Source organism: Benincasa hispida, chromosome 4 (assembly GCF_027475165.1).
Source record: "Benincasa hispida cultivar pf3 chromosome 4, pf3_genome.v1.1, whole genome shotgun sequence".
Lineage (NCBI taxonomy): Eukaryota > Viridiplantae > Streptophyta > Magnoliopsida > Cucurbitales > Cucurbitaceae > Benincasa > Benincasa hispida.
Window position 1 is genome coordinate 61,203,452 of NC_143481.1, and position 25,548 is coordinate 61,228,999.

The 25,548-nt window shown below is 36.5% G+C and overlaps 1 protein-coding gene across 2 annotated transcripts; it reads left to right on the forward strand.

Moving 5' to 3' along the window:
- The first annotated feature begins 14,779 nt into the window (after positions 1-14,779).
- Positions 14,780-18,938, forward strand: LOC120076605 (SET domain-containing protein). 2 transcript variants are annotated; one of them, XM_090313389.1, is made up of 6 exons: positions 14,780-15,723; positions 15,831-15,873; positions 15,958-16,058; positions 16,586-16,684; positions 17,245-17,356; positions 17,411-18,270. In XM_090313389.1, exons 1-6 carry the CDS (start codon positions 15,019-15,021, stop codon positions 18,253-18,255), a joined length of 1,905 nt encoding a protein of 634 aa, XP_090169515.1. In that variant the 5' UTR covers positions 14,780-15,018; the 3' UTR covers positions 18,256-18,270. The 2 variants fall into 2 exon arrangements, with proteins under 2 accessions (XP_090169515.1, XP_038886411.1); XM_039030483.2 differs by having other exon boundaries at positions 17,245-18,938.
- Positions 18,939-25,548: the final 6,610 nt, after the last annotated feature.

Below are 25,548 nucleotides of genomic sequence, written 5' to 3' on the forward strand. Positions count from 1 at the left end.
TGAAAACATTTTTCATTTTATCCTCCAGTTATGAAAACTGAATACAACCTCCCACTTTCACACACGGTTATGGAGAAAACCACCAATAATTATCTCATAATTGTTTAATTATAAATAAATATAATAACTAACTTATTATATTATATTTATAACCTATAGTTTTAATATCACATCATATGCAACATATAAACCATAGTCATTTTCTCCTATACTTGATATAAATCATATTTACATCAAATTCCTCCAATTAATGTATCTCATACATCATGTCAAATATATCATATATAATTGAACCAGTTTAATCATATCATATATAATCAAACTTCCTCTTGTCAATTTGAACACTTCAAACTGACCAAAAAACTGATTCTCAAATTGAATTCATTGAGCGACCAAAGGGACCTTATGGACCTGTAGCTTGAAGCTCCAACGGTACGTGAATAGCTGACTAAACTCTTCAGCCACGAGATCCACCATCCGTTAAATTCCGGGCGCTCCATTAAAGATCGACAACTGCACTCTTCTCACTACAGATATATTTCTGTGTCCATGGATATAACCAGTTAATAGTACGATAACCTTTCACAGATGCTCATAAGTACAGTTAGACCAATTTACCGTTTTGCCCCTGTAGTTACATCTAACTTCTTAAGTATCACTGATTCCTTTAATGAACAATATCTCATAGTTCTACTATGAGTGGACACCTCTCGCGTCATGAGAAGGTGTGTGACACCACATCATTCAAGCTCCAAAATCAACTTTTAAGGGAGAAATCTATCTATTTACCTCTGCTTCGGGGAAGAAGTGAATTCCATCTTGCGTAGCTGAGTTCCCAGCTCCTCAATAAGACAAATCCCCAAAGTGGTAGGTTTGAGTTGGCAATCTGGCCACTCGCACCTATGCAAATCAAAGGACCGCCCTTAAAGGCAGGAGTTCCCAACTCACTCAGAATTAAGGTTATGTTACCTATGTCATCCTAGTGAAGTGAAGTCTCTATCATGAACGACGTTATATAACGAGATTAAACACTTCGTGGTCCGGTTTTATACAAACTCCTTTGTATATGATGCCTCCATTCGCATGTCTTCACATGAATGATCAGGATCAGACCATCTGTAGCACGTCACAACACTTGTAACAATCTACAAAGTGGGCCGCATCCATAGTGTCACCAGGATGATCTACTTGTATGTCTCCACATATATGCTTAAGTTACAACGACAACCATGGATCTTAGTTTATTGGTTTGTGGTAAAGCAAATAAAAACATCTCATGTTTTATAGACAACAGTTAAGAAAATATCTCATATTATTACATCACAAGCGTTTGTTCAATACAGGTGTTTACAAACTATAGAACCCAACGAGAATTTAGGGCATCAACCCCAACAATCTCCCACTTGTCCTAAAGCGAGTGGGGTGTAAAAAAACAACTAGTACAAAAAAAATAAACAAGGGCACTAAGGCCTAGTACAAAAATCTCCCACTTGCCCTAGTCCAGCCGCGGGCAGTCTCGTAGACCCATGCTCTGAAGGTGACCTTTAAAAACTATAGCCATGAGAGCCTTTATAAACGAGTGAGCAACGTTGTGCTTTGAAGCAATCTTCGTGACTATCACGTTCCCTCGATGCATAATCTCGCGGATGAGATGATACTTCCGCTCTATATGTTTGTCGCGCTTGTGACTTATGGGCTCCCTGGAGTTCGCCATAGCACCACTATTATAACAATAGAGGGTGATGGGCCTAGACATGTCTGGAATGACTTCTAGATCAGTCAAGAACTTCCTGAGCGAAATGGCCTTCTTAGTAGCTTCACAAGCCGCTACATACTCGGCCTCCATCGTGGAGTCGGCGATGCACCTCTGCTACTACAGCTCCTTCGTTAATATTGAACACTGAGTCTGAAGTGGATTTCCAAGAATCCTTATCAGTCTGAAAGTCAGAGTCTGTGTATCCAGTATGGATCAAATCCTTAGATCCATACACGAGCATGTAGTCCTTCATTCTCCGAAGATACTTGAGGATGTTCTTGACGACCGTCCAGTGACCCTGTCCTGCATTAGACTTATACCTACTGACTATCCCTACAACGTAGCAGATGTCTGGTCTAGTACACAACATCACATACATTAAACTGCCAACAGTAGATGCATAGGAGACCCGTCTCATCTCCTCAACCTCTTGAGGTGTCTTAAGACACATTTTTTTGGACAATGTAATCCATGCCTGAAAGATAGTAGGCCCGTTTTGAATTTCTACATCGAGTACTTGAGCAACATCTTGTCAATGTATGATGCTTGAGACAGTGTTAGCACTTTGTTCTTTCGATCCCGAAAGATCTGAATACCAAGAACAAACTGAGCCTCTTCCAAATCTTTCATTTGGAATTGGGTCGCTAGTCAGTTCTTAACTGATGTCAGTAGACCTACGTCATTCCCAATGAGTAGGATATCGTCTACATACAACACTAGGAAAACTATTAAACTGTTGATGATTTTTTTGTAGACACAAGGCTCATCAACGTTTTGGTCAAAGTTGTACGATTTGATCGCAGTAACAAATCAAATGTTTCAAGATCGAGACGCCTATTTTAGCCCATAAATGAACTGATTAAGTTTGCAAACCTTTTGCTCTTGACCTTGGACAATAAATCCCTCAGTCTGCACCATATAAATGGTTTCCTTAAGATTACCTTTCAGAAAGGCAGTCTTGACATCCACTTGTCATATCTCATAATCATAATATGAGGCAATGGACAGGAGAATGCAGATAGACTTTAACATGGCAACAAGCAAGAAAGTCTCCTCATAGTCGACTCCCTCCACCTGGGTATAACCCTTTTCCATAAGTCTAGCCTTGAAGGATTGCACCTTCCCATCGGCACCCTGTTTTCTCTTGTAGATCCATTTGCAACCTATAGGTTTGACCCCATCGGGTTGTTCTACAAGATTCCATACTGAGTTGAAGTACATCGACTCCATCTCGAGATCCATGGCTTTGACCCATTCATCCTGGTCAACATCCTCCATTGCCTTTTGATAAGACAACATATCCTCAATGTCGCCATTGGCTACCATAACTAGGATTTTCGTGAAACGCATATAGTGAACAGGTGGGTTGTCAAGGTTCTCTCAACTCTTGAGGTGGAATTGGCCTACCAGATGAACTACCATCAACAACTCTTGTCCATGGAGCACGCCCTTCAACAACTCTTGTTGAAGTTTCAGTAGCTGTTGGAAAGTTCATGTAACACGATCTTACTACGTGGATTGTGCTCCTTAATATGATCCTCCTCCAGGAAGGTAGCGTTCGTAGACACAAACACTCTGTTATCTTTAGGATTATAAAAGTAACCCTCTCGTGTACCTTTGGGGTAGCCTATAAAGAGGCACAACCTCGACCGTGGTTCCAATTTCTTTAGATTAGCCTCAAGCACATACGCTGGGTAACCCCATATGCGGAAGTGACGCAAACTAGCTTTATGCCCATTTCAAAACTCCAAAGGTGTTCTCGCAACACTCTTGAAAGGAACACAGTTGAGGATATACACTGTAGTCTCCACTACAAAACCCCAAAATGAGTTCAGTAAGGAAGCATAACTCATCATCGATCGAACCATGTCCAACAAGGTTCTGTTTCTCCTCTCTGCTACACCATTCTGCTGAGGTGTACTCGACGTTGAGAGTTGGAAAACAATTCCATGTTCTATCATCTAGTTCTGGAACTAAGAATCCAAAAACTCTCCACCTCGATCTGATCGAAGTGTTTTAATCTGTCTATCCAATGCGTTTTCAACTTCAGCCTTGAACTTTTTGAACTTTTCAAAGGATTCAGACTTCTGTTGCATCAAATAAACATATCCATACCGAGAGTAATCATCAGTAAAAATGATGAAATACTCATAGCCTCCCCTGGCTTGCACATTCATCGAACCACAAAGGTCTGAATGCACTAACTCTAGAGGCTCTTTGTCTTGATAACCTTTTCCAGTAAAAGGTCTTCTAGTCATCTTGCCCTCAAGGCAAGATTCGCACACCAGTAAAGAATTTTCATCTAATTCGCTTAGAAGGCCATTCTTCACCAACCTCTCAATCCTATTAAAATTGATGTGCCCTAATCAAAGGTGCCAAAGTTGAGCATTTTCCTTTGGAGAAACCTTTTGTAGTTTAGTTTTAGTTACGACAGTTTTAAACATCTATATGTTATGGAGTGAACTTGTTGCTAATGACCTTAGCACATACAAGTTGTTTTCCAGTTTTGTTGAACAAATCTCAACACCATTTTTATGAATAAACATTTTATTCAAATCAAAATGAAGAGTATACTTACATTGTATCAGACACTTTACAGAAATTAAGTTCCGCTTTAACTTGGGAACTACATACACATCATTCAAAATGATAAACTTCTTGTCAACTAGAGCCCTCCCACTGCCACAGCTGAGACGACGTGCCTGGTGTCTACTCGCATCGTCATCTCTCCAACCAAGCTGCAGCTAGGATCTAATCCCCTAAAAAGAAGAACAAACATGATTAGTGGCCCAGAGTCCATCCTAGTTGCAATGGAAACACTTTCCTTTGTCAACGGGTACTGGTCGCCTACCCCGTTGGGCGACAGGTTGTGGGTTAGCAGGTGCCTTCCCCTTCCCCTTACCACCCTTCTTCTTCTTCCACTTGGAAGTGTTAGAAGTAGAAGGTGCAGACTTAGTTTCTGAGGTCGAACCCTTATGGAACTTCTTTGATGACGAGGCAACATTTGCCTCACCAACATTCTTCTCCTTACTTTTCAGCAAGGATTGGAATGTCTACAACTCGTTGAGGAGAGTTGTAAGAGTATAGTCCACTTTGTTCAGTATAGCGTTACTAACAAAGTGCAGGAAGCTATCCGGCAACGAGTGTAGGATGATGCTAACTTGGTTGCCCTCATCGATGCGTGACCTAGCACATGTTCATGAACAGAGGTACCTTCTATTGGGATTGGTGTCCTAATTCTACCAGAGTCCCGTTGTTTTGTAAAGATACACGTTGTTCAATGAATAAAATAAGTGTTATTTAATTGTAGCATTTACTCATATCCAATAAACAAAGCTCCTTGGTTATCTTATGTGAACTTAAGCATGTATATGTGATATACAAGTGGATCATGCCTTAAGTGATAACCTAAATAGGTCTGTAGTATAAGGATTAAGGTGGGATCCTGATCCTGGTGACACTATGGATACGACCCGTTTTTAGAGGTTTTCAAGTATTGTAAACTAGTACAGATGGTTGATCCTGACCATTCATGTGGAGATGTGCGAGCGGGGGTGTCCTATATAAAGAGTTTGTATAAGATCTGGACCACGAGATGACTAGACTTTGTATATAACGTCGTTGATACTAGAGACTTGCATCTCTCCTAAACGACCATAGGTGACATGACCTCAATCCTAAGTGTTTTGGGAACTTCTGCCTTTGAGGGCGGTCCTTTGATTAGAATGGGTGAGAGTGGCTAGATTACCAACTCAACATCCCTACCTTTTTGGGGAATTGTCTGATCTGGGAGCTGGGAACTCAATCCACAAGATGGAATTCACTCATTTCCTGAAGTAGGGATAAGTAGAGAGATTTCTCCCTTAAGGGTTGATTCCGGGGCTTAAATATAGTGGCCACAGCTTTTCTTTGGAAGAGAAGACTCAGTCATAATAAGACTATGACTTATGTTCATTAGAGGGATCAGTGGTACTTAAGAAGATAGATGTAACTATAGGGGCATAACGGTTATTGGCCCAGTTGTATTTACAAGCGATCTGTGAAGGGTTGTCGCATTGCTGATTGGTTAAGATGGACACATAACATATCTGTGGTAAGAAGAGTTTAGCTGTCGGTCTTTATTGGAGTGTCTGACAGTTAACGGATGGTGGATCCCGTGACTAAAGAGTTTAGTTAGTTATTCACGTACCGTTGGAGCATCGAGCTACAGGTCCATAAGGTCCCCTTAGTAGCTCAATGGATTCAATTGAGGATCAGTTCTTGGTGTTGATTTGAAATGTTCAAAATGACAAGAGGTATTTTGATTATATATGATATAATCGGTATGATGTATAAGACACATCTGGTAGAGGATTGATGTAAATTAGATTTATATTAAGTACCATGAAATAGAAAAAGAACTATGGTTTATATGTTTCATGAGATGAAATATTAAAACTATAGGTTATAAATATAGTATGATAAGTTGGTTATCATTTATATTTATAATAATATTAATTATTGGATAATTAATTCTTTTTCTTTAATAACCAAGTGAGTGGGTGGTTATTGAATTCATGGTAATCGTGAGTTTAAAAGGAAAGTGGTTTTCCTATTTTAAAAAAGAGAGAGTTTTACAAACATTAAAAAGTTTTTTGAGTTTTCTCTCTCCTGCAAAAGAAACTCACGGGGTCGTCAAGTAAATATAGATTTAATAAACGACGGCTGAGCGAGCTAAACGATCGTGTAGTGGCGAGCTAATCGATCGTGCAGTATTTACTAAACGATCGCATAGTTTTGCTAGACGATCACTTGCCCACAGTAAACGATCGTGTAGAGTTTGTAGGCGATAGACCGGGCTAAATGATGAGCTAAACGATCGCATAGCTTTTGCTAGACGATCGCTTAGCTTTATCTAAACGATTGGGCATCGACCTCTACGATAGGTCTCCGCCATCTTCCACTTGCCCAGTCGAGTACACGATCTGTGTTTCCTCTTTTGTCTGCCTTACACCAAGTTCGAACAAAGCCCACCCTCTAGATTCTTACACCGAGAATACCAAGGTAGCCTTGTTGGTGGTGTTAGAGTCAACTCGACACCATCAAGGTTTTCTAGAGGTCGTTTGTGCTGTTACTGAGGAGTTCGTGGCCGAGGCGATCGTTGAGGACGAGCGCGAGTGTTCGTGCGATGTTCGTTGCATTGTTGTTGTTGTGTAGATCGCGTGTTCGAGGTTTCTGTTGTTCGAGCAGCCGTGCGCAAAGAAGCATGGAGACACATCTTCAAATATGCGTAGAGTTTGTTCTTTGTGCATTTGAGTTTTCATGCTGTAATTTTTGTATTATTTGTATAACCGTTTGTTTTGAAGTCGACTGTAAATGTAATTGTTCATTCATGATTGTGATTTGAAATTATCTTTCTTCCGCTGCTCATGGAAATCTCAGATCCAATTTCCTTCACCTTTCTCCATTTTGGAGTTGAAGATGCATTTCAGAGCTTTATGCTTGAGCTGTCCAGATGGTTGTCTGAACATTCCTCGTAGGGATTTCATGATCTCATGTGCTGAGACCATAGGCTCATGCTTCTTGGCCAAAACGTCATTAAGACTGGCCAAGATGTAAGTTTGGGCCTTCTCATTCGCCCGTGTCCAATGCTCATAGGCCTCCCGAACATTTCGAGTGGCGTTTTGAGGTGGAATAGGAAGACACTCCTTCGTAAGGACGAACCGTAAATCATCGATGATTAAAATGGTTGTCATCGTGTATTTCCAACTAGCGTAATTCTCGCCAGTCAATTTGTCGGCATTTAAAAGAGCTAATGTGGCTGTAGCCATATTTACGTTGCTGAAAATAGAACAAACTTAATGAGTGTATACAATACCACTTTTAACACCAATTTTAGTTTTAGCAAAATAGTTTCCATGTACCCCAAGTGAAAAGACATCTATTTCATAATGATGCCCCAACGAGACAGGAAAAATGTCACCGGTGGGATGATCAGATACATCTTCATTGGGATGAGACACTATCAACCATTAGGTATAAACAACTCTTGTAACTGACCCTAACAGTCACCATTTTCCGGTCCAGAACTGTTAACCTTTAACAATTTCGCTTAAGTGTAACCCCTCATTTTCGGCTCGAAAGTCCCGCCCTAATGCACACACCATAAAGAAAAAGCAAATTAGGACAAGAGACTAAAGCGACCTTATCCTATACAGGAGATCAGATAAAGAGTCGTGCAAAACTACCATCCTATAGGGGAACACTCCCAGGGTGCCTTGAGGTGATACACATAAACGTTATCCAACCTAATGAGAGAGACTGTAGGATATGCTGTCGCATGTCCTACTCCCACTTACTATGAACATTCTCTCTATTCACCTTGATGTTGACCTACTCAAACACTATCCTTTAGGGGGATACTCCCATGGTACCATGAGGTCGAGGATAGATCTAACGATGTGAACATAAAAGGAGAAATGTGAAGAGGTTTAAATGAAGTATCATATACTCCAAGTACCTCCCACTGAATGTTCTACCTAGTTTTTCATTAACTTAGAATCCGGTAGTGAGTTTAATTTGCTAAAAAACAACACTTGTCTTTAAAATTAAACAAGTTCAAGTAGTCATGTTAAACTCTTTAACGAACTGTCATCAAATTTTCATGCATGCATAAAATCTATCTAATTCACCTTTCTAGGTAGGTTCCCAGGTAGGGGTGTTTCGTTTCTGTTAGCTTAAATACCTCAGCCTAGATAGAACCCGCCTTAGACAAAAGGTCCCTTATAGATAAATTTACTACATATTTAATCTTTTATTAGTAAATTTAATCCTATTAAACTGATTAAAAGATTAAACCTTAGGTTATTAATCTCATTAGAACCGTGATCTTAGGTCTATCTCCACCAAGTTTTAAAACTCTTTTAAAACCATGATTCAAGCTTAAGTTCGCATGCATGTCTTTCTTATTGATTTTAGTTGTAATTTCCCTTATATCACTTATAAAAAAAACAACCAAAACCCATACACATTGCCATGCACAACTAGATATTTATAACTCTTATAAATTTAACCTATGTGTCATGCTTCATGCAATGTCCATTCATTACTATATATAACTCTTATATATTTGATAATGAACTAAGCAAACATGCTTCCATACACCCTTATACTATAACACTTATAATATAAAGATGATTCATGTCTATGCTTAATGCATGCATAAATATAACTCTTATATTATATGATGTATGAGCATGCTCATATGTAATTTGAATCATGCAAAAAAAAAAAAGAAAAAAAAAGAAAAAAAAAACTATATCATAACATTTACAATATAGAGATGATGCATGACCAATGCATAACCTAATGTGGGATTTCAACTATATGGCATACCATATGACATATAATCAAACATACATTCCACGTACATTCACCACAGACTAATGGATCGGGATTATTTAGCCTAAAAAACCGAAAATTAAAATTCTATCTATTACATAAATCCATCGAGCAAATCGGTTCACAGGCGAACCGGGTCTTGAACCGCCCGGGCGGAGCCTCCCTGATTGTTTAGTAAACTGGCCGAGTATCCATGATCGCTTAGCAATGATTGAGTACCATTTACGATGCGATGAAGCATGAGGGCTCAATCACTTAGCGCACTAACATTAGACGCGCAAGTCTAAAAGATCGTTTAGACGACGACGTTGCTGTGAAGCACGATCGTCTAGCCGATCATAGAGCAAGCGCTTAAGTAACATTCACTCCGCGATCATGTAGTCAGTGACTAAGCGATAAAGCTTGCTGAGCTACACGATCACATGTTCACCTTGCTGTTGAGTATCCCATACTCAACGAGCGACTCACTCTGACTTAAACTCTTTGAATTACAAACTCGATAGCAAGTTAATATGACCAAAAACACAGGGGCCCTTACAATTAACTTTTAAATGTAAAAGAATTAAATAACCAGAGGAAATCATTCCATAAAACTCCATTAATCCATATCCACAAACATATTTAAAACTTAAACATAATGTAGATATGCTTTACTTACCAAGAATGCAAATGTTATTCTATACATCAATGGATTTGGAATATCTGAACCTGGCTCTGATACCAATTGAAGGAACTTTTATCAAGAGTACCTAAGAATAAAAGCAAGATCGTTCCAAATTCATCGTGACAGAAATACAAGCATTCACACACATACATACAAGTTATGCATTTCAGAACAAACTACGACATGCTTTGAAAACTTAATACAAAGAAACGAAAGACTCACCTTTGAAGAACTCTCCTTTTGTTTATCTCTCGCTCTCATTTGGATCAAAACCTCTCGTTGTCGTTGTAATGACAACTCAAATCTCTCGTTGTCGCTTCGCACACGGACAGACTTCCCCACGAACAAGCAGCAACTTGGACACCACCACTTAGGGACCTTGATATTCACGGAGTGAGAATCCAGGAGGTGTGGGCTCTATTGAATTTTGTAAAGGGCAGGAGGAAAGAATGATCGTCTTCAATGAACAAGCAAGTAGGAAAGGTTAGAGACCGATCCACCATCCTCGGTACGTGAATAGCTGACTAAACTCTTTAGTCACGAGATCCACCATTCGTTAACTATCGGGCACTCCACTAAAGACTTACAGATACACTTTTCTGACTACAGATATATTTCTGTGTCCATCGGATATAATCAGTTAACAGTACGATAACCTTTCATAGATGCTCGTAAGTACAGTTGGGCCAATTTACTGTTTTACCCCTGTAGTTACATCTAACTCTTTAAGTACCACTGATTCCTCTAATGAACAATATCTCATAGTCCTACTATGAATGGACACCTCTCGGGCCATGAAAAGGTGTGTGGCGCCACATCGTTCAAGCCCCGGAATCAACTTTTAAGGGAGCAATCTATCTACTTACCTTTACTTCGGGGAAAGGGTGAATTCCATCTGCATAGTTGAGTTTCCAGCTCCCCAATCAGACAAATCCCCAAAGTGGTAGGTTTGAGTCGGCAATCTGGCCACTCGCACCTATGCAAATCAAAGGACCGCTCTCAAAGGCAGGATTTCCCAACTCACTCAGGATTAAGGTCATGTTACCTATGGTCATCCTAGTGAAGTGAAGTCTCTGTTATGAACGATGTTATATAATGGGACTAAATATTTCGTGGTCCGGTCTTATACAATCTCCTTTGTATAGGACGCCCCCGCTTGCATGTCTCAACATGAATGATCAGGATCAGACCATCTGTAGCACGTCACAACACTTGTAATAATCTACAAAGTGGACCACATCCGTAGTGTCACTAGGATAAGGTTTCCCTCTTATATCCATATACTACAGACCATTTTGATTATCACTTAAGGCATGATCCACTTGTATGCCTACATACATGCTTAAGTTACAATGATAACCATGGATCTTAGTTTATTGGTTTGTGGTAAAGCAAATAAAAACATCTCATGTTTCATAGATAACAATGAAGAAAATATCTCATATTATTACATCACAAGCGATTGTTCAATATAGGTGTTTAAAAACTACAGGACCCAACGAGAGTTTAGGGCATCAACCTCAACAATGAATCCGGATCACTTCGTTTGTAGTATCTTTACAACAACTTGTAACAGGTACAGAGTAGGCTACATTCAATAGTGTTACTAAATAAAGTACCCAACCTTAATCATGTACTACAGACCGTTTTGGCTATTTACTCGAACTTGATCCATCTTTATGTCTCCACATAAAGTTCAAGTATTCATGTAATAGCTATGAATCTTAGTTTATTGGATTTAGACCCTATGAATGCAATTAATAGATTCAATACCTTTATTGAAGATAGGTGGGTTGTCAAATAACAGTGAAGTGATTTATGTGTTATAAAGCATGAATTAAAAGCAAATAACAATATAAGTATGGATTTGGCGATGATGATAATTACATGCGCAACGTGTAAGGACTCCACCTTTCGGTGAGCACATAAAAGAAACTAGATAAGAAGATGGAGTTAAGATGATTAACCTTGAATCCTTTGAACTTAATGGTAAACCTCCTTTCATGTTCATAACCTTTAAGGACTCCACCTCTTGGTGAGTTAGCCACATAAATCATATTTTTATGATGCATGCTTACGTTACTTGGAACATAAGGTTGTATCTCTAAATATACTACTTACTTGATTTATGAGATCCACAATTACTTGCTCTCTTAAGTAGTTAATTGTTACCACTTGATCCGAGTAGCTAGATAGAATCAAGAGTTGGATTTAAGTGCACACTAAATCATATCAACTTTCACTTATCATTGAGCTTACTAGAATGAGGATTAACTCATATCAACTCAATGGATTAGCTATTCATGGAGAAATAAATAAAAAATGGAAGAAATAGAGAGAATGAAGTGATAGAAATCATGATATGAATTAAACAAAAAAAAAAATAATAAAAAAAAATAGCCTGTTACAAGATGAAGAAGGAAAGTGCAAAAGTAAAAATGTAAAAATAAGAAGCAAATTAAAGAGATGAATGGAATGAAAAGTCGATCGCCGATAACAATTTCGTACTTCCCATCTTTTTGAACTAGTAGGTATGCTATGCTCTGCGGTGGAGTGGAGGAGAATGGACTCTCTCGAGTTTTTCTTCTTCGATAGTAGCGATGATGGTCCTTCACAAGGAAGATTGCCTCAGGAAAGGGGTGGAATGCTCTTCACCAAATTTGGGATGAAGAATGTTTTTCTTTCATTCTTTTAGGGCTCACATATATATAGAGTTAGATGCAAGGATCACTTCTGCCACTTAGGACCGTAGCATATGCGTTAAATAACTTTTTCAGATTTGTTGTTGCAGTTGTTGGTAGTCCTCTCAGATGCATTCGATTGCTTCTTTGCAGCATAGATGCTTTGGATTGCTTTACCGCATGATGAATTCAACACGTGGCTCCTTTTATTCTTGTTTTCATTTGTATTTTGTGATGTAAATTTACTCGAGCTCTTCATTTGAATTCACTGAATGCATGGAAAGAAATTTTGCCCTATTCTGTTATGATTTCAATGCTTGTCATAAATTATTTCTAAATATTTTAACTTTACGAGACAATAACTTATATAAATATAAGTTACCACTAAACATAAAAGAACATCTCAACAAATCTCAAAAACATCTATTTTAACCCATACAATGATTTAAAACCCAACAGAACATCTCAGAAAAATCTAACATCTCAGAAAAACCAATAAAATGAGCGAAAACAAAGGGTAAATTTGAACCTGATGTTGAGATGAGAGATCCGAATTATCTTCAAAATTATTTGACGAAATTCGGCCGAAATCAGAGTAGAAAATAGCAAGGAAAAGGAATTTGAGAGGGTTTCAGTCTCAAACGTGAAGGGAAGAGAAAAAGAGTTTGGAGAATTTTTTTTTTTTTTTTTTACTTTTGAAATTCTAAAGGGCAGTAATGTAATTTCACATTTATTGAAAAGTTGAAGGGGTAAAAAAAAAAAAAGTTGTCATTTCTCAAGAAGGTCCAAATTTTAAAAAAATATATATAAAAAGTTAAATTATAAAAAAAGCCCCCAAACTTTATGCTTTGTGTAAAAATTACCCCGAAGTTTAAAAAATTTTTAAAATACACTTAAACTTTAAAAAAGTGTTAAAAAAATATAATTGATATTAGTTTTTTATGGAAACCGTTAAAGTTTTGTTTCAAAAATACCTCAACGATAGTATTTGAAAAAAAAAAAATTAATTCTTCGTTATAAAAATGACTTAAAAATAAAAAAATTTAAAAATGCTCGAACTGATCAATTTTGTTTGAAGTTTTCTTAAGTTCGAAAAGAACCAATTTTAAAATCAATTATATGGATATCCTCATTTTTTTTTCATATAGGTACTCTCATATTTCTCTTAATTTTCTAATTCTTAGTTTACATCAATTTCTCAATAACCAAAATCTTAAGTTAAAAGATAAAATACCACAAAATTTTACAAAATTCTAAAATCAAAATTTACTCTTGAAACATACCAAAATGATAAATAGTCAAAATAAAAAAGTATTCGGTTATTAATATACGCTCAACTATTAACGTTCAATTTTGTTAAAATATTTAAGTCTTTAAATCATTTGGTGATTAATTTATATATTTCTTCTTATTATAGTTCATATACCCTAACTAAAGTGAACAATTTTATTTATTTAACCTCTTACTCTCCTATTTGTTAACTATTTGATATCCCTTTTAGTTTTTGTTACTATTTGATACTTGTTTATCTAAAATAAATAGATAAATAAAATTACATTTTTTAGTTAAGGTATATGAACTATAATAAGAAGAAATATAATAAATTAAGCACCAAATGATTTCAAGACTTAAATATTTCAACAAAATTGCACGTTAATAGTTGAGTGTGCGTTAATAGCTAAATACTTTTTTATTTGACTATTTATCATTTCAATATGTTTCAAGAGGAGATTTTTATTTTAGAATTTTGTGAAATTTTGTGGTATTTTATGTTTTAACTTAAAGTTTTAGTTTTCATCTTGGTTGTTCAGAAAATTAGTGTAAGCTAAGAATCGGAAAAGTAAGAGAAATATGAGCGTACCTATATGAAAACAATGAGAATATCTATATAATTTATTTTAAAATTGGCTCCTTTCGAACTTAGACGACTTCAAACAAATTGATCAGGAGCATTATTTATTTTTATTTTTTAATTTTTAAAGGCATTTTTGTAGCGAGTAATTAACAATTTTTGTTCAAATATAACGGTGGAGGTATTTTTGAACTTTTATTATGTTAAGAGTAATTGAAACGTTTTGAAAGTCCAGGGATATTTTTGAAACAAAACTTTAACAATTTTCATCCAAAACTAACGACAATAATACTTTTTGAATTATTTTTAAAAGTTTAAGAATATTTTTGAATTATTTTTAATATAATTTAGGAGTTATTTGGGGCATTGAGATGATATAAGATGTGGGGAGTTCTAATGTGTGGAGAGTTCTGATGTCTGGGGAGTTATGATCGAGCATGTTTAAGCATTGAGATGATATACTATACATGAAAAATAACGGTGAGATACAAAACATAATTCGAAAATGGGTCACAAACAATTAAAATCGATAAGATATGATAATAATAATGGACCTTAAAAAAAAGAGATGGTATAGAATGTGTGGATATACGACCCAAACTAACTCTCTACGTAAAAGAAAAAAGGTTGTGTATGAGAGAGAAAGAAGGTGCAGAAGCGAGAGGAAGAGAGGAGAGAGACAGAAATGGAGATGGAAATGATAGCAATGGAAGACATAGAAATGGCGGAAGACATTACTCCGCCATTGCTTCCTCTCACCTCCGCTCTTCACGATTCCTTCCTCTTCACTCACTGCTCTTCCTGCTTCTCCCTTCTCCCAAATCCCCCAATTTCTCACTCCAATCTCCTCCGCTACTGTTCCCCCAAATGCTCCCTTTCCCATTCCGATCCCCTCACCGCCGCCTTCTTCTCCACCCATCCCTTCCCTTCCCCCTTCTCCTACACCTCCGACCTCCGCGCCTCCCTCCGCCTCCTCCACCTCCTCCTCTCCCACCCCCCCGCCTCCCTCTCCCCTCCTCCCGAACGCATCTTTGGCCTTCTCACCAATCGACACAAATTGATGTTCCCCCAACACGATGCCGAGCTCTTCCCCAAGCTTCGCGAAGGGGTCGACGCCATAGCCGCTCTCTTATCTGCCGATATTCCCCATGGACACACCTTGGCAGAGGCTGCCCTCTGCCTTGTCTTCACCAACGCCGTCGATGTTCACGATTCCACCGGCCGCACCATCGGAATCGCTGTCTACCCTCCTACCTTTTGCTGGATCAATCACAGTTGTTCTCCCAACGCTTGTTACAGATTTGAAACCTCGTCGGCTTCCACCACCACGAGGTCGCGGATTGCTCCTTCCTGCACTGATCTTCTGACGGGTCAAGGAAGTTGTAGTCAAGTAATTGTTTGACTTTGAACTACCTATAATTTTTTAGTTTATGGGGGCTTTTTCTTCTTCCTTTCTTGTGAAATTAGTGTGAGCTTTTGCTTGAATGTTTCTGGCAGATGGGTACTGTTCGTAGCAACCTTTCGGATTTCATAACAGAAGGTGCGTTTCTTCACGTTTTCTTGCATTCAATTTGCTGCTGTAAGTTTGGGCTCTGTTTGAATATTTATGTGAATTTTGACGAAGATTTTCAGGGTAATGGCCCAAGAGTTATGGTTAGGAGTATAAAGAGTATAAGGAGAGGTGAAGCAGTCACAATCGCATACTGTGACTTGTTGCAACCTAAGGTATTGTAGCTGTACCTTAGTTTTGTTAACTTCTCTTCATGATATTTCAGTGGGAATTATTTTCTGACCTAAGTTCCACATAAACATGCCAAGTTTCATTATGACCTTAATCCCATTGGATAACTATTCTATTCGGTTTTTTATTTTGAAATTTTAGACACTACTTCTACCCATAAGTTTCTATATTTTGTTATCGATTTTCCACTCATGAAAACGAATCCAAATTTTAAAAACTTAATAAAGTAGTTTTCAAAAATAAGTTCTTGTTATTAGAATTTGACAATGAATTAAATGTTTCTATAAAATAAGTAGAAACCACGAGGGAAACAAACATAAATTTAAAATATATAAAACTGCAAACGAAATTGTTACCACGTCAGTTCTTAGTATATATTTAACTCAAAGATTTTCAGAGTAAATGAATGTGGTTCTTGTGGAATATCGTTGTTGATTGCTTCTTCTTGATGAGGAATTACGATGAAATGTCTGGCTATAGATATGTGAGAAATTTGTTGATTTTGTCTCAGGCAATGAGGCAGTCAGAGTTGTGGTCAAGATATCAATTTGTCTGTAGTTGCCAGCGATGCAGTGCCAAGCCCCTAACTTATGTCGACCATGCTTTGCAAGTAAGAAAAACTAAAAAGCTGTTTTTGTTTTTGAAATTTGGCTTAGAATTCAAATCTTTCCTTAACAGTAAAGATGTAAAGAATATGGGGAAAACAGACAATTTTTTAGAACTAAATGGTTATCAAACTGAGTCTTGACGATTAAGATGAGTTTGATCTCACTTTTGACATATAAGTACGCTTAGAACACCTTGAAAAAAAAAAAAGAACTCAAGCATTTAAAAGCAGTGTATAGTGAGAGTTTCATACTAATTGAGAGAGGTAAAAGTGCTTTTAATTAATCAAAAACACTTTTCCAAATTTGCATGGTGGATTGTAACATAAACAGTGTGGTTTAGAAAACATTCTAAAAACACTTGAAAGCATTTCAAAGTTTTCCACTTAGAAAATATGATTTTAGAAAACTCATTACAAACTAAAACCTATTCTCAAATTGCGGGTTACTAGATTTCTGGTTAGATCTGTTATTTTGAAAATTGTGTCGTTGTTTTTGGAGCTCTCCCTTATGTGTTCTCTTATTAAGGAAGACGTAAAGTGACATGCATTATAAATTTCTTCAGGAACTCTCTGCTTCCAAAGTTGAATTGCATGATTCAACTTCCATCAGCAACTTTGATCATGACAAAGCAGTAAGAAGAATAGATGATTATGTCAACAGTGCTATCACCGAGTACCTGTCTATCGGTTCTCCTGAATCATGTTGTGAGAAGCTTCGAAACTTGCTTACTTTAGGCTTCTATGATGAGCAAGCCGAAGACGGGGAACAAAAACAGCCTGTTAACTTGAGGCTCCATCCTTTACACTTCCTATCGCTGAATGTATACACTGCTCTTGCATCGGCTTACAAAGTTCGTTCATGTGATTTATTGGCTTTGAGTTCCGAAATGGATTGTGACAATGAAGATCAATGCAACGCATCTACCATGTGCAAAGCAAGTGCAGCATACTCCTTGTTCCTTGCAGGTGCTACTCATCATCTTTTTCTTTCTGAACCATCTTTGATTGTTTCTGCTTCAACTTGTTGGGTACTTGCTGGGGAGTCTTTGCTTACTCTTGCTCGACACAGCTTATTGTGGGCTACTACTAACACTTCAAAATGGGGTTTCCCTGTGGGAAAAAGAATGTGCTCTACCTGCTCATGGGTCGATAAGTTCAATGCGAGTAGAATCCATGGTCAACCTATTGAGGCTGATTTTCGCGAGTTTTCAATCGGTATTTCAAATTGTATTGCTAACATGTCACGGAAATCTTGGAGCTTTCTGACTCATGGATGCCCATATTTAAAGGCTTTCACTGATCCCTTTAATTTCAGCTGGCCAAAGATGATCCCGATGTATTCGAGTGACCGAGATATACGGGCTCATAGCATCGATCGTTTGTGTGCTTGTAGTAACTCTAAGGATGTTTGTTTTCAGTGTGAACCTCAGCATTCTAACCAAGAGAGAGAATCTATCCTGGGGCTTGGCATCCATTGCTTATTCTATGGGGGCTATTTAGCAAGTATTTGTTATGGTCACCATTCACATTTGGCATCTCAGATTCAAAACATTTTATATGACTTGAATTCATAGACTCCTTCCACTTCATTTTTTTTTTCTTTGATATATACTTTCTACTAATGTTTTAAAAAATGAGATAAATCTTTTTTAAATATTTGTTTTTTTTAAAAAAAAAAAAATTTTGGCCAAGAATGCAATTTTTGTGCTTAAGAAAGATGCAAATTGTTATGAGAAATTTAGAGAAAACAAGCTTAATTTTTAAAAACCAAAATCTAAAAAGAAAATGGTTACCATCTAGAGTTTTAGTTTCTAATATCTTTAAAAAGTAGATTATAAATAGTAGGGTTGGTAAGCATGATTATGAAAAAAAAATAAAAGGCTATCAAACAAGGATTTAGTTATTGTTACATAACAAAATAAAGATATTCACCAGTGGAATTATTGTTTATGGGAATAATTATTTTTTTAAAAAAAAAAACAATGGGCAAATACAGTAATAATTCAATCCATTGGAACGATCAATAATACATCAACCTGTAACCTAACCCATACCTCAGAAATAGAGAATTTAGCTACTCATGATTCTGTAGTGCAAGGATCACAGAGCCATAAAATAAAAATTAAAGAGATAGGGAAGGAAGAAACAATTAGCTGAATGACCGTCTCTGTGTAGATCAGATCGTCCACCGAGCTCTTGATTTGCACAACTCGAGCTCCTCAACAGCTCCACTGGCTCTTACATCCTCTTCAATGTCGAATCTCAAATTAGTCTGAAAACTCTCTCTTCTACCTCACCAAAGACAATTTTGTAACGGTTGAAGTAGCGTCACGACACCTTTGGAGTGCACAACAGCGTTCCAAGACGGGGCGTTGAATTTTTTAAGCATTGCAACGCTTTCTAGCAACATCAAAACACTTTCTCTCATATCCTAAGGGACTGTTTGGGGTGCGGCGCTGAATTGTTCATATATCTGTGTTTGGAGTGCAGAGTTATTTGACTTGAGTTTATAGGAGTGCAGAGTTGGTACATTTTTTTTTAACTCTAAATAATATGTTTTTACTATTTTTATTTTGTAACTTTTTTATTTAGTAATTTTACCACCTATCTTTGTTTTAATAAAATATAGATTACAATTTTTTCTTTTAATTATTAAAACTTTTCTTTCTTTCTATTTTGGGCAATGAACAACAATTAACCCATTACATTTATGGTAGAAATATGGTTAAATAAAATGAAAAACTAGAGAGAAATCAAAATTTTTAATTCCTAATTTACTATGTAATGATTTTTTTTAATTGGATCTCTCTTATCATCTTAACAATCAATGCAATATCACCACATTTCTTCAACAATTTCATTTTCAATTTCTCTAAATTTAGAGGATTGTCAGAGAACAAATCTCTATTTTTCACTAATTCTTGTTGGAAAATATTTCAGGAATTTTTTTTTTATTTTGTTTTTTTAATATGTTACATATTTTTCAACTACATACTTACTTTCCGTCTAAATATTCTTAACAGTAATTTAAAATGTGAATTCAATTAAATAAAAAAAATGTTTTACATTTTTTACGTATAAATATTGCACTTATTGTAGATAAAATAATAATATTTTTTTATATAATCAACAACTCTACAACATACTTTAACAATCATCAGTCCTATAATAGTCGGAGGTAGTTGTCGAAGTTGATTATCGAAGATGTTTTCACCAGAGTTTATAGTCGGAGGTGGTTGTCGAAGCCTGAAGTTGGTCGCATGAAGGTGGTATTGAAGTTGGTTGTCGAAGTTTGTCATTGGAGGTGGTTTTGAAATCCTGGTGTTGGTCGGGGGAAGGTGTCTGTCGAAGTTGGTCATCAAAGATGATTTTTGCAGAAGATTGTAGTCGGAGGTGGTTGTCGGAGCCCCAATGTTAATCGCATGAAGGTGGTATTAGAGTTGGTTGTCGAAATTTTTCGTCAGAGGTGGTTGTCGAAGCCCCAAGTGGGTCGTTGAAGTTTCTTGTTCAAAGGAGGTCATTGAAGGTGTTTTTCGCCGGAGTTTGTAGTCAAAGGTGGTTGTTGGAGTCTACGAAAGTGGTTGTCGGAGTTGGTCATTGGAGTTTGTTGTCGGAGCCTGAAATTGGTCATTGGAGTTGGTAGCGCGAAGGTGGTTGTCAGAGTTGAGTCAATGAAGGTGGTTGTCGGAGCTCGGGATTGGTTGTCGGAGTTGGTCGTGCGAAAGTTGTCGAAGCCCGGAGTCGGTCTTCGAAACTGTTATAGAAGGTGGTTGTCGGAGCTCGGATTTTGTCGTCGGAGTTGTTATTGGAGGTGGTTGTCGAAGCCTGGAGTTGGTCACCAGAGTTTTCATCAGAGGTGGTTGTCAGAGCCCAGAGTTAGTTCCCGAAATGTGACAATGGTTGATGGGTGAAGCCATTGAAAATATTGGAAGAAGGAAGAGTTGGGGTGAGTTAGTAAAATATACCAACTCAACTCCACCAACATTTAAAGTTGGTGGGCCAAACAATGAGTTGGTATATTATACCAACTCAACTCAACTCATGTTGGTGAGCCAAACACCCTTAAGTGTTTTGACGTGTCACTTTTGCACTTATTATTTCTTCTTCCACCTCTTCGTGCCTTGTTCCCTAAAATACAACCTAGAGCTTCATTTTGTCCTTTTTACTTCAACATGTTGGATATATATAATGAAAGAAAGTGAAGGTTTGGTGAATATTTGAAACATAAAAATGGATTTAATTGTGTAGATTAAATTCATCGTTTATAAACTTTCAAATTGGATTGAAACTTCAAATTAAAATGATTTTCATGTATAAATTTAACATGTGTGAAAGTTAAATTTGTAGTTTCTTTAATTTGATTGAGTTGTGTTTGATTTTTGTCAAGTAACAACTCAATTGAGTTAAATTTCACAAATTTTTCAATTTTTTCATTTGCTTTATTTTAGTATTTTGAAGAGTTACTAAGTTGCTAGCTTATAAATAGCAACTTGGTTCTTCATTTTTAGCATCCCATCTAATTTGAAGAGTTCTCTCCTTTCATTCATTCATTCATTCTTTTGTTCTTGAGTTGAGTTGAGAGCAAGTATCAAAGAGTTCTGCCAAATCCAAGTGGTTCGATGTTGCAGTTCTACTGGAGTTATTCATATTCTGCTGAGATAATCACTATAGTCTGCTTACAGCTGTGCAGAGCGAATAATTGTCTTCAAGCCAATGTTTATCAGAAGCATGCCTTAACTACGTTTTGAGTCTCCAAAGGTTATGAGATTCTTTCAAGTCTCTGATTATTTCCATATCAAAGCTTGGTAACATCATTTGGTTTAGTTTGAGTTTGAATATTATATTTGAGGTGTAATCAGTTTTTGTGTATTCATTTCATATATATATCGATTTTCCCCAACACAACATTCTCAATTCTTATCCATGCTCGGTTCCTATAAAAATGCTAAAACAAACTGCATCAGAGCATACATTTTAAGCACAAAACTAGCCTAATAAGAAGTCCTAGAATAGCACTTTAGATTATATGAAATGTGTTAGATTATATGGAATGTGATAGATCCTTATGCTTATCTTCTCTTTATACAGGCAATCTTTGTGTTTTAATTGCCAAAAAATTGGAGTACAATATGCCAATGGCGAGTTAGTTGAATAAGGACTTGTATTATGAAACTAAATTCCTTGCATTTGTTTCCTATTTTATTTCTCAATAAAAAGGAGTTCGTTTTTTAAGACGAAATTTTGTCTTTTTTTCTAGATGAAAGTTGTTAATTTTTCTAATACACATGTGCTCATTTTTCACTTCGTACTTATTTTTCATCTCTATCGTTCTCTCCTATCCATTATAGAGACATCTAGACTCTTGAAATGTAAACAATATCATTGTTTCTTTATAGAAGACAAATGTAAAACTAACAAACTATTGACAATCTTTCATAGAATGATCCAAAACTTGTTTCAAACCAATATCAAAATACTTAAAAATAGATAATGCTCATGATTTTAACTCTACCATGGGTCCCTAACTTCAATCTCTTGGTATTATTTATTAGAGTTCTTGTGTTGACACACCCCAACAAATGGAAGTGGTTGAACTCAAAATTCATTAATAAATGTCACAAAGTGCATGATTTTGCTATATATTTTATTACTTTTCTTTAATAAATAGGATTTCATGTGATATTTTGACCCTGAAATGGTCTAAATTGGGTAAAATGAGCGAACATATGTCTTTAAACTGTTACAGTTAGTTTTTATAGATTTGGACCGATTTTATAAGCTTTATAGAGGATTTGAACTATTTTTTAGAAATGTGTTTTGATGCGCCCGCATAAAAAGGAGTGATGTGCCCGCATCGATAAACCCTAACTTGCCAGATCGTGCCCAGTCGTTTGTCACTACAAGAAATTTGGCCTTAGATGTACATGTTCACTAGTTTTTCGGTCCACAAACTTTTTCAATGCCGAAGTTGTCTAGAGAACATTTAAAGCTTGACTTTCAGCTACCTTAGTATATAAAAGAGTGGAAGCCTCCTTCTTCAATAATCATCAATCCTTAGAAGTATTCTCACAAATTACATTCAACAAATCTTTAAGAACGTGAATTCCTTTGGAGAACACTAGCTCTAGGTTGTCTCTACTGCATGAGACCGTGTGAGGGGATTTACCCTTAAAAGAGGTTGCATTCGACCTAGTAAGCTTTGGAGAGTGAGATTTTGCTTTAAAGAGTCTTGTTAATGTTATTTTCTAGCATTTGTTTAGTTCTTTTTATTATCTTTTTTCATTTCTTTATTTTCTTCTCTTGGGAAGTTGACATTGTAACTTATGGCTTTTGAATAAATGAAATTCATTCATTCATTTCTAGTTATGAGCTAAATTTCTAAGATATTCAATCATATGGGTAGTGGGCACCCTAAGGCAATTCACCACATCGTTTTGATCTTTACACTTCTTTTATTAAGTTTATGGATATCTTGTTAAGTTGAATTGATCACTTAATTTAATATGCTAGTGGAGTCTTAATATCGAGAAGGTTAAGTTAAAAATGGATCTCACAAAGGAATATTGGACTAAGAGCATAGAGATAGGATTAGCTAACCATAGAAATATAGGATTAGCTACTTAGGCTTTTAAAGGAACTTGAAAACAAGACTGAATAGGAGAAGTTTTCTATCCATATTGGGTCACTGTTGACTTCATGCGGTTGCATAGCTCAAAGTATAAATCCTTTTAGTTGAAACTTGTGACTGTAAATCCCTACTACCATCTACTGTTTACTTTAATATTTTGCACATTATCCAAAATCACTTTTATTTTCACCAAGTTACCATCTATTTGCAATTTTAGTATTGTTTAAGGAAAAATTGAATTGCATCTAGTTCCTTGGGATACGATACTTGAAACCTCCCAAGTTTATTACTTATTGGTAGTGTCTTCTTGCATTCAAAAAAACTTTTTTATATTTTTCTCACACATACACATATGGTAGATCATTCACCATCTTTTCAGTGTGGGTTGTTCCCTAATGATCAGATCACTTCGCACGTTCGAAAAATTTGAAGGGGCAGGGGAGGGTGAAGTTTTTCTAATTGCTAATGATCTTATATATCAACTGTCATTTGCATTCTCAAGCTTAACACACTATTATACAGTTTTCTTATACTATATCTTACCTCTTGTAATAATCTCGATGCAAGATCTTGGAAATTGAAGTTCAACACATTTCAAGTGAAATATACTAGAGATCTTTCGATAAGGTTACAAAATGATTGGGGCATCACTCATTTATGGCCTTAGAGCCCATAAAACTTAAATGGATACTCAGTTTAATAATAAAGAATCACACCTAGGAAAAACCTTACATTCTTTATAAAATACAAGGTTACGAGATGGTAAATCTCACGTTTCTCTACTATAGTATCAGACACAACAATAAAGAATTCCAAAGATTTTCGATACAAAAGATGCATGTTCTCTAAACGTAATGAACTCATCCTACAAACTCGTGCAAATACTATTTCATTCTTTCTATTTAAGAAATTTTCCAATACGTACATTACGACAAACGACATTGACCATATTTAGGTCAAATTAGTCCCTGAACCACCTATCTGAAGTGTACTACTACACGTATATCAATAGAATGCTTATCTTGTTAATTTAAATATTTCTATAATTTTTTATTAAATTCCAAATTTGATCCCTGTGGTTTGGAAAAAAGTAGAATTTTCGTACTTATAATTCATAATTAGAATTTAATCCCTATGGTTCAATAAAACTCTCACAAACAGACTTAATGATTGGGACTTTATTAAATTTAGGGATTATTTATGAGGTATTGTCAATCCTTAGCCGATTGGATTGTTTTATTTTGAGTCAATCCTGTTGTTAGTTGATTTTTATTTTTTTTCTCCTTGTTTTAAATGGAGAAAAATGACATCTTTCATCCTATCAACACAATCCTTGATGGCACCAACTATATTACTTGGGCCTATCAAATGAAGAGCTTCTTGATTGATCGTAAATTGTGGTGAGTGGTAACAAATGATGTCGTTAAGCTTGTCAAATGAGCCACTGAAGAAGACAGTAAATTTATGGGCAGAATAGAAGACTAGGATAGCAAGAACCATAAGATAATCACCTGATTGGGTAATACCTCCATCCAAGCCATTCACACTCAGTTTGATGCGTTCCACACAGCTAAAAAATTTTGAAATTTTCTATCTGGACGATTCCAGACAGTGGGTCTTGCCCACTACTATCAACTTCATACTACTCTAATTGGCACAAGTCAGAAGATCGGGCAATCCGTGAATGAGTATCTCGTTATTCTTCAACCTATTTGGACTCAATTAGACCAGGCTAAGATCAATCCAGATCATCTACAACTTATCAAGGTTCTTATGGGGCTTCGTCTTCAATATGAGTCTGTTCGTGCTGCCTTGTTACATCGCAATCCATTACCATTTCTTGATTCAGCGATTCAGGAAATTCAGGCGACTTGGGTTAGTCTTCTTTCCTTCCCCAAATGTTGCTCTCCCAACCAACAATTCACGATTTCCAATTGAGTCGATTTTTTACAAGAACTGCAAAGAGCATGGTTACAAGTTTTCCAGTTGCCCCACCATTGAAGACAGTTACTACCACAAAAAGGGTCATATCTTGGACAACTATCCTACCAAACCACCTCGACCTCTAAGACACATCAATAAATCCAAAAATCCTCCTAAGCATGGTTCTTTGCCTGTCGCGGCAGTTGCCATTGCCTTAGATGTGGTATCCCCAATCCTCCAAGTATCCAGATCTGCAATTTTCAGGACTTGCTGAAACAGGTGCTCTCTTCCAACTCTCTTGCCCTTGCCGTCGCAC

Bases quoted from the DNA above. Each gene is read 5' to 3' on its own strand.
- LOC120076605 (XM_039030483.2), top strand. From the start codon at position 15,019: ATGGAGATGGAAATGATAGCAATGGAAGACATAGAAATGGCGGAAGAC. The intron at 15,874-15,957 runs GTGCGTTTCTTC...ATTTTGACGAAG, and splicing joins TTCGGATTTCATAACAGAAG to ATTTTCAGGGTAATGGCCCA. The intron at 16,685-17,244 runs GTAAGAAAAACT...AAATTTCTTCAG, and splicing joins ATGTCGACCATGCTTTGCAA to GAACTCTCTGCTTCCAAAGT.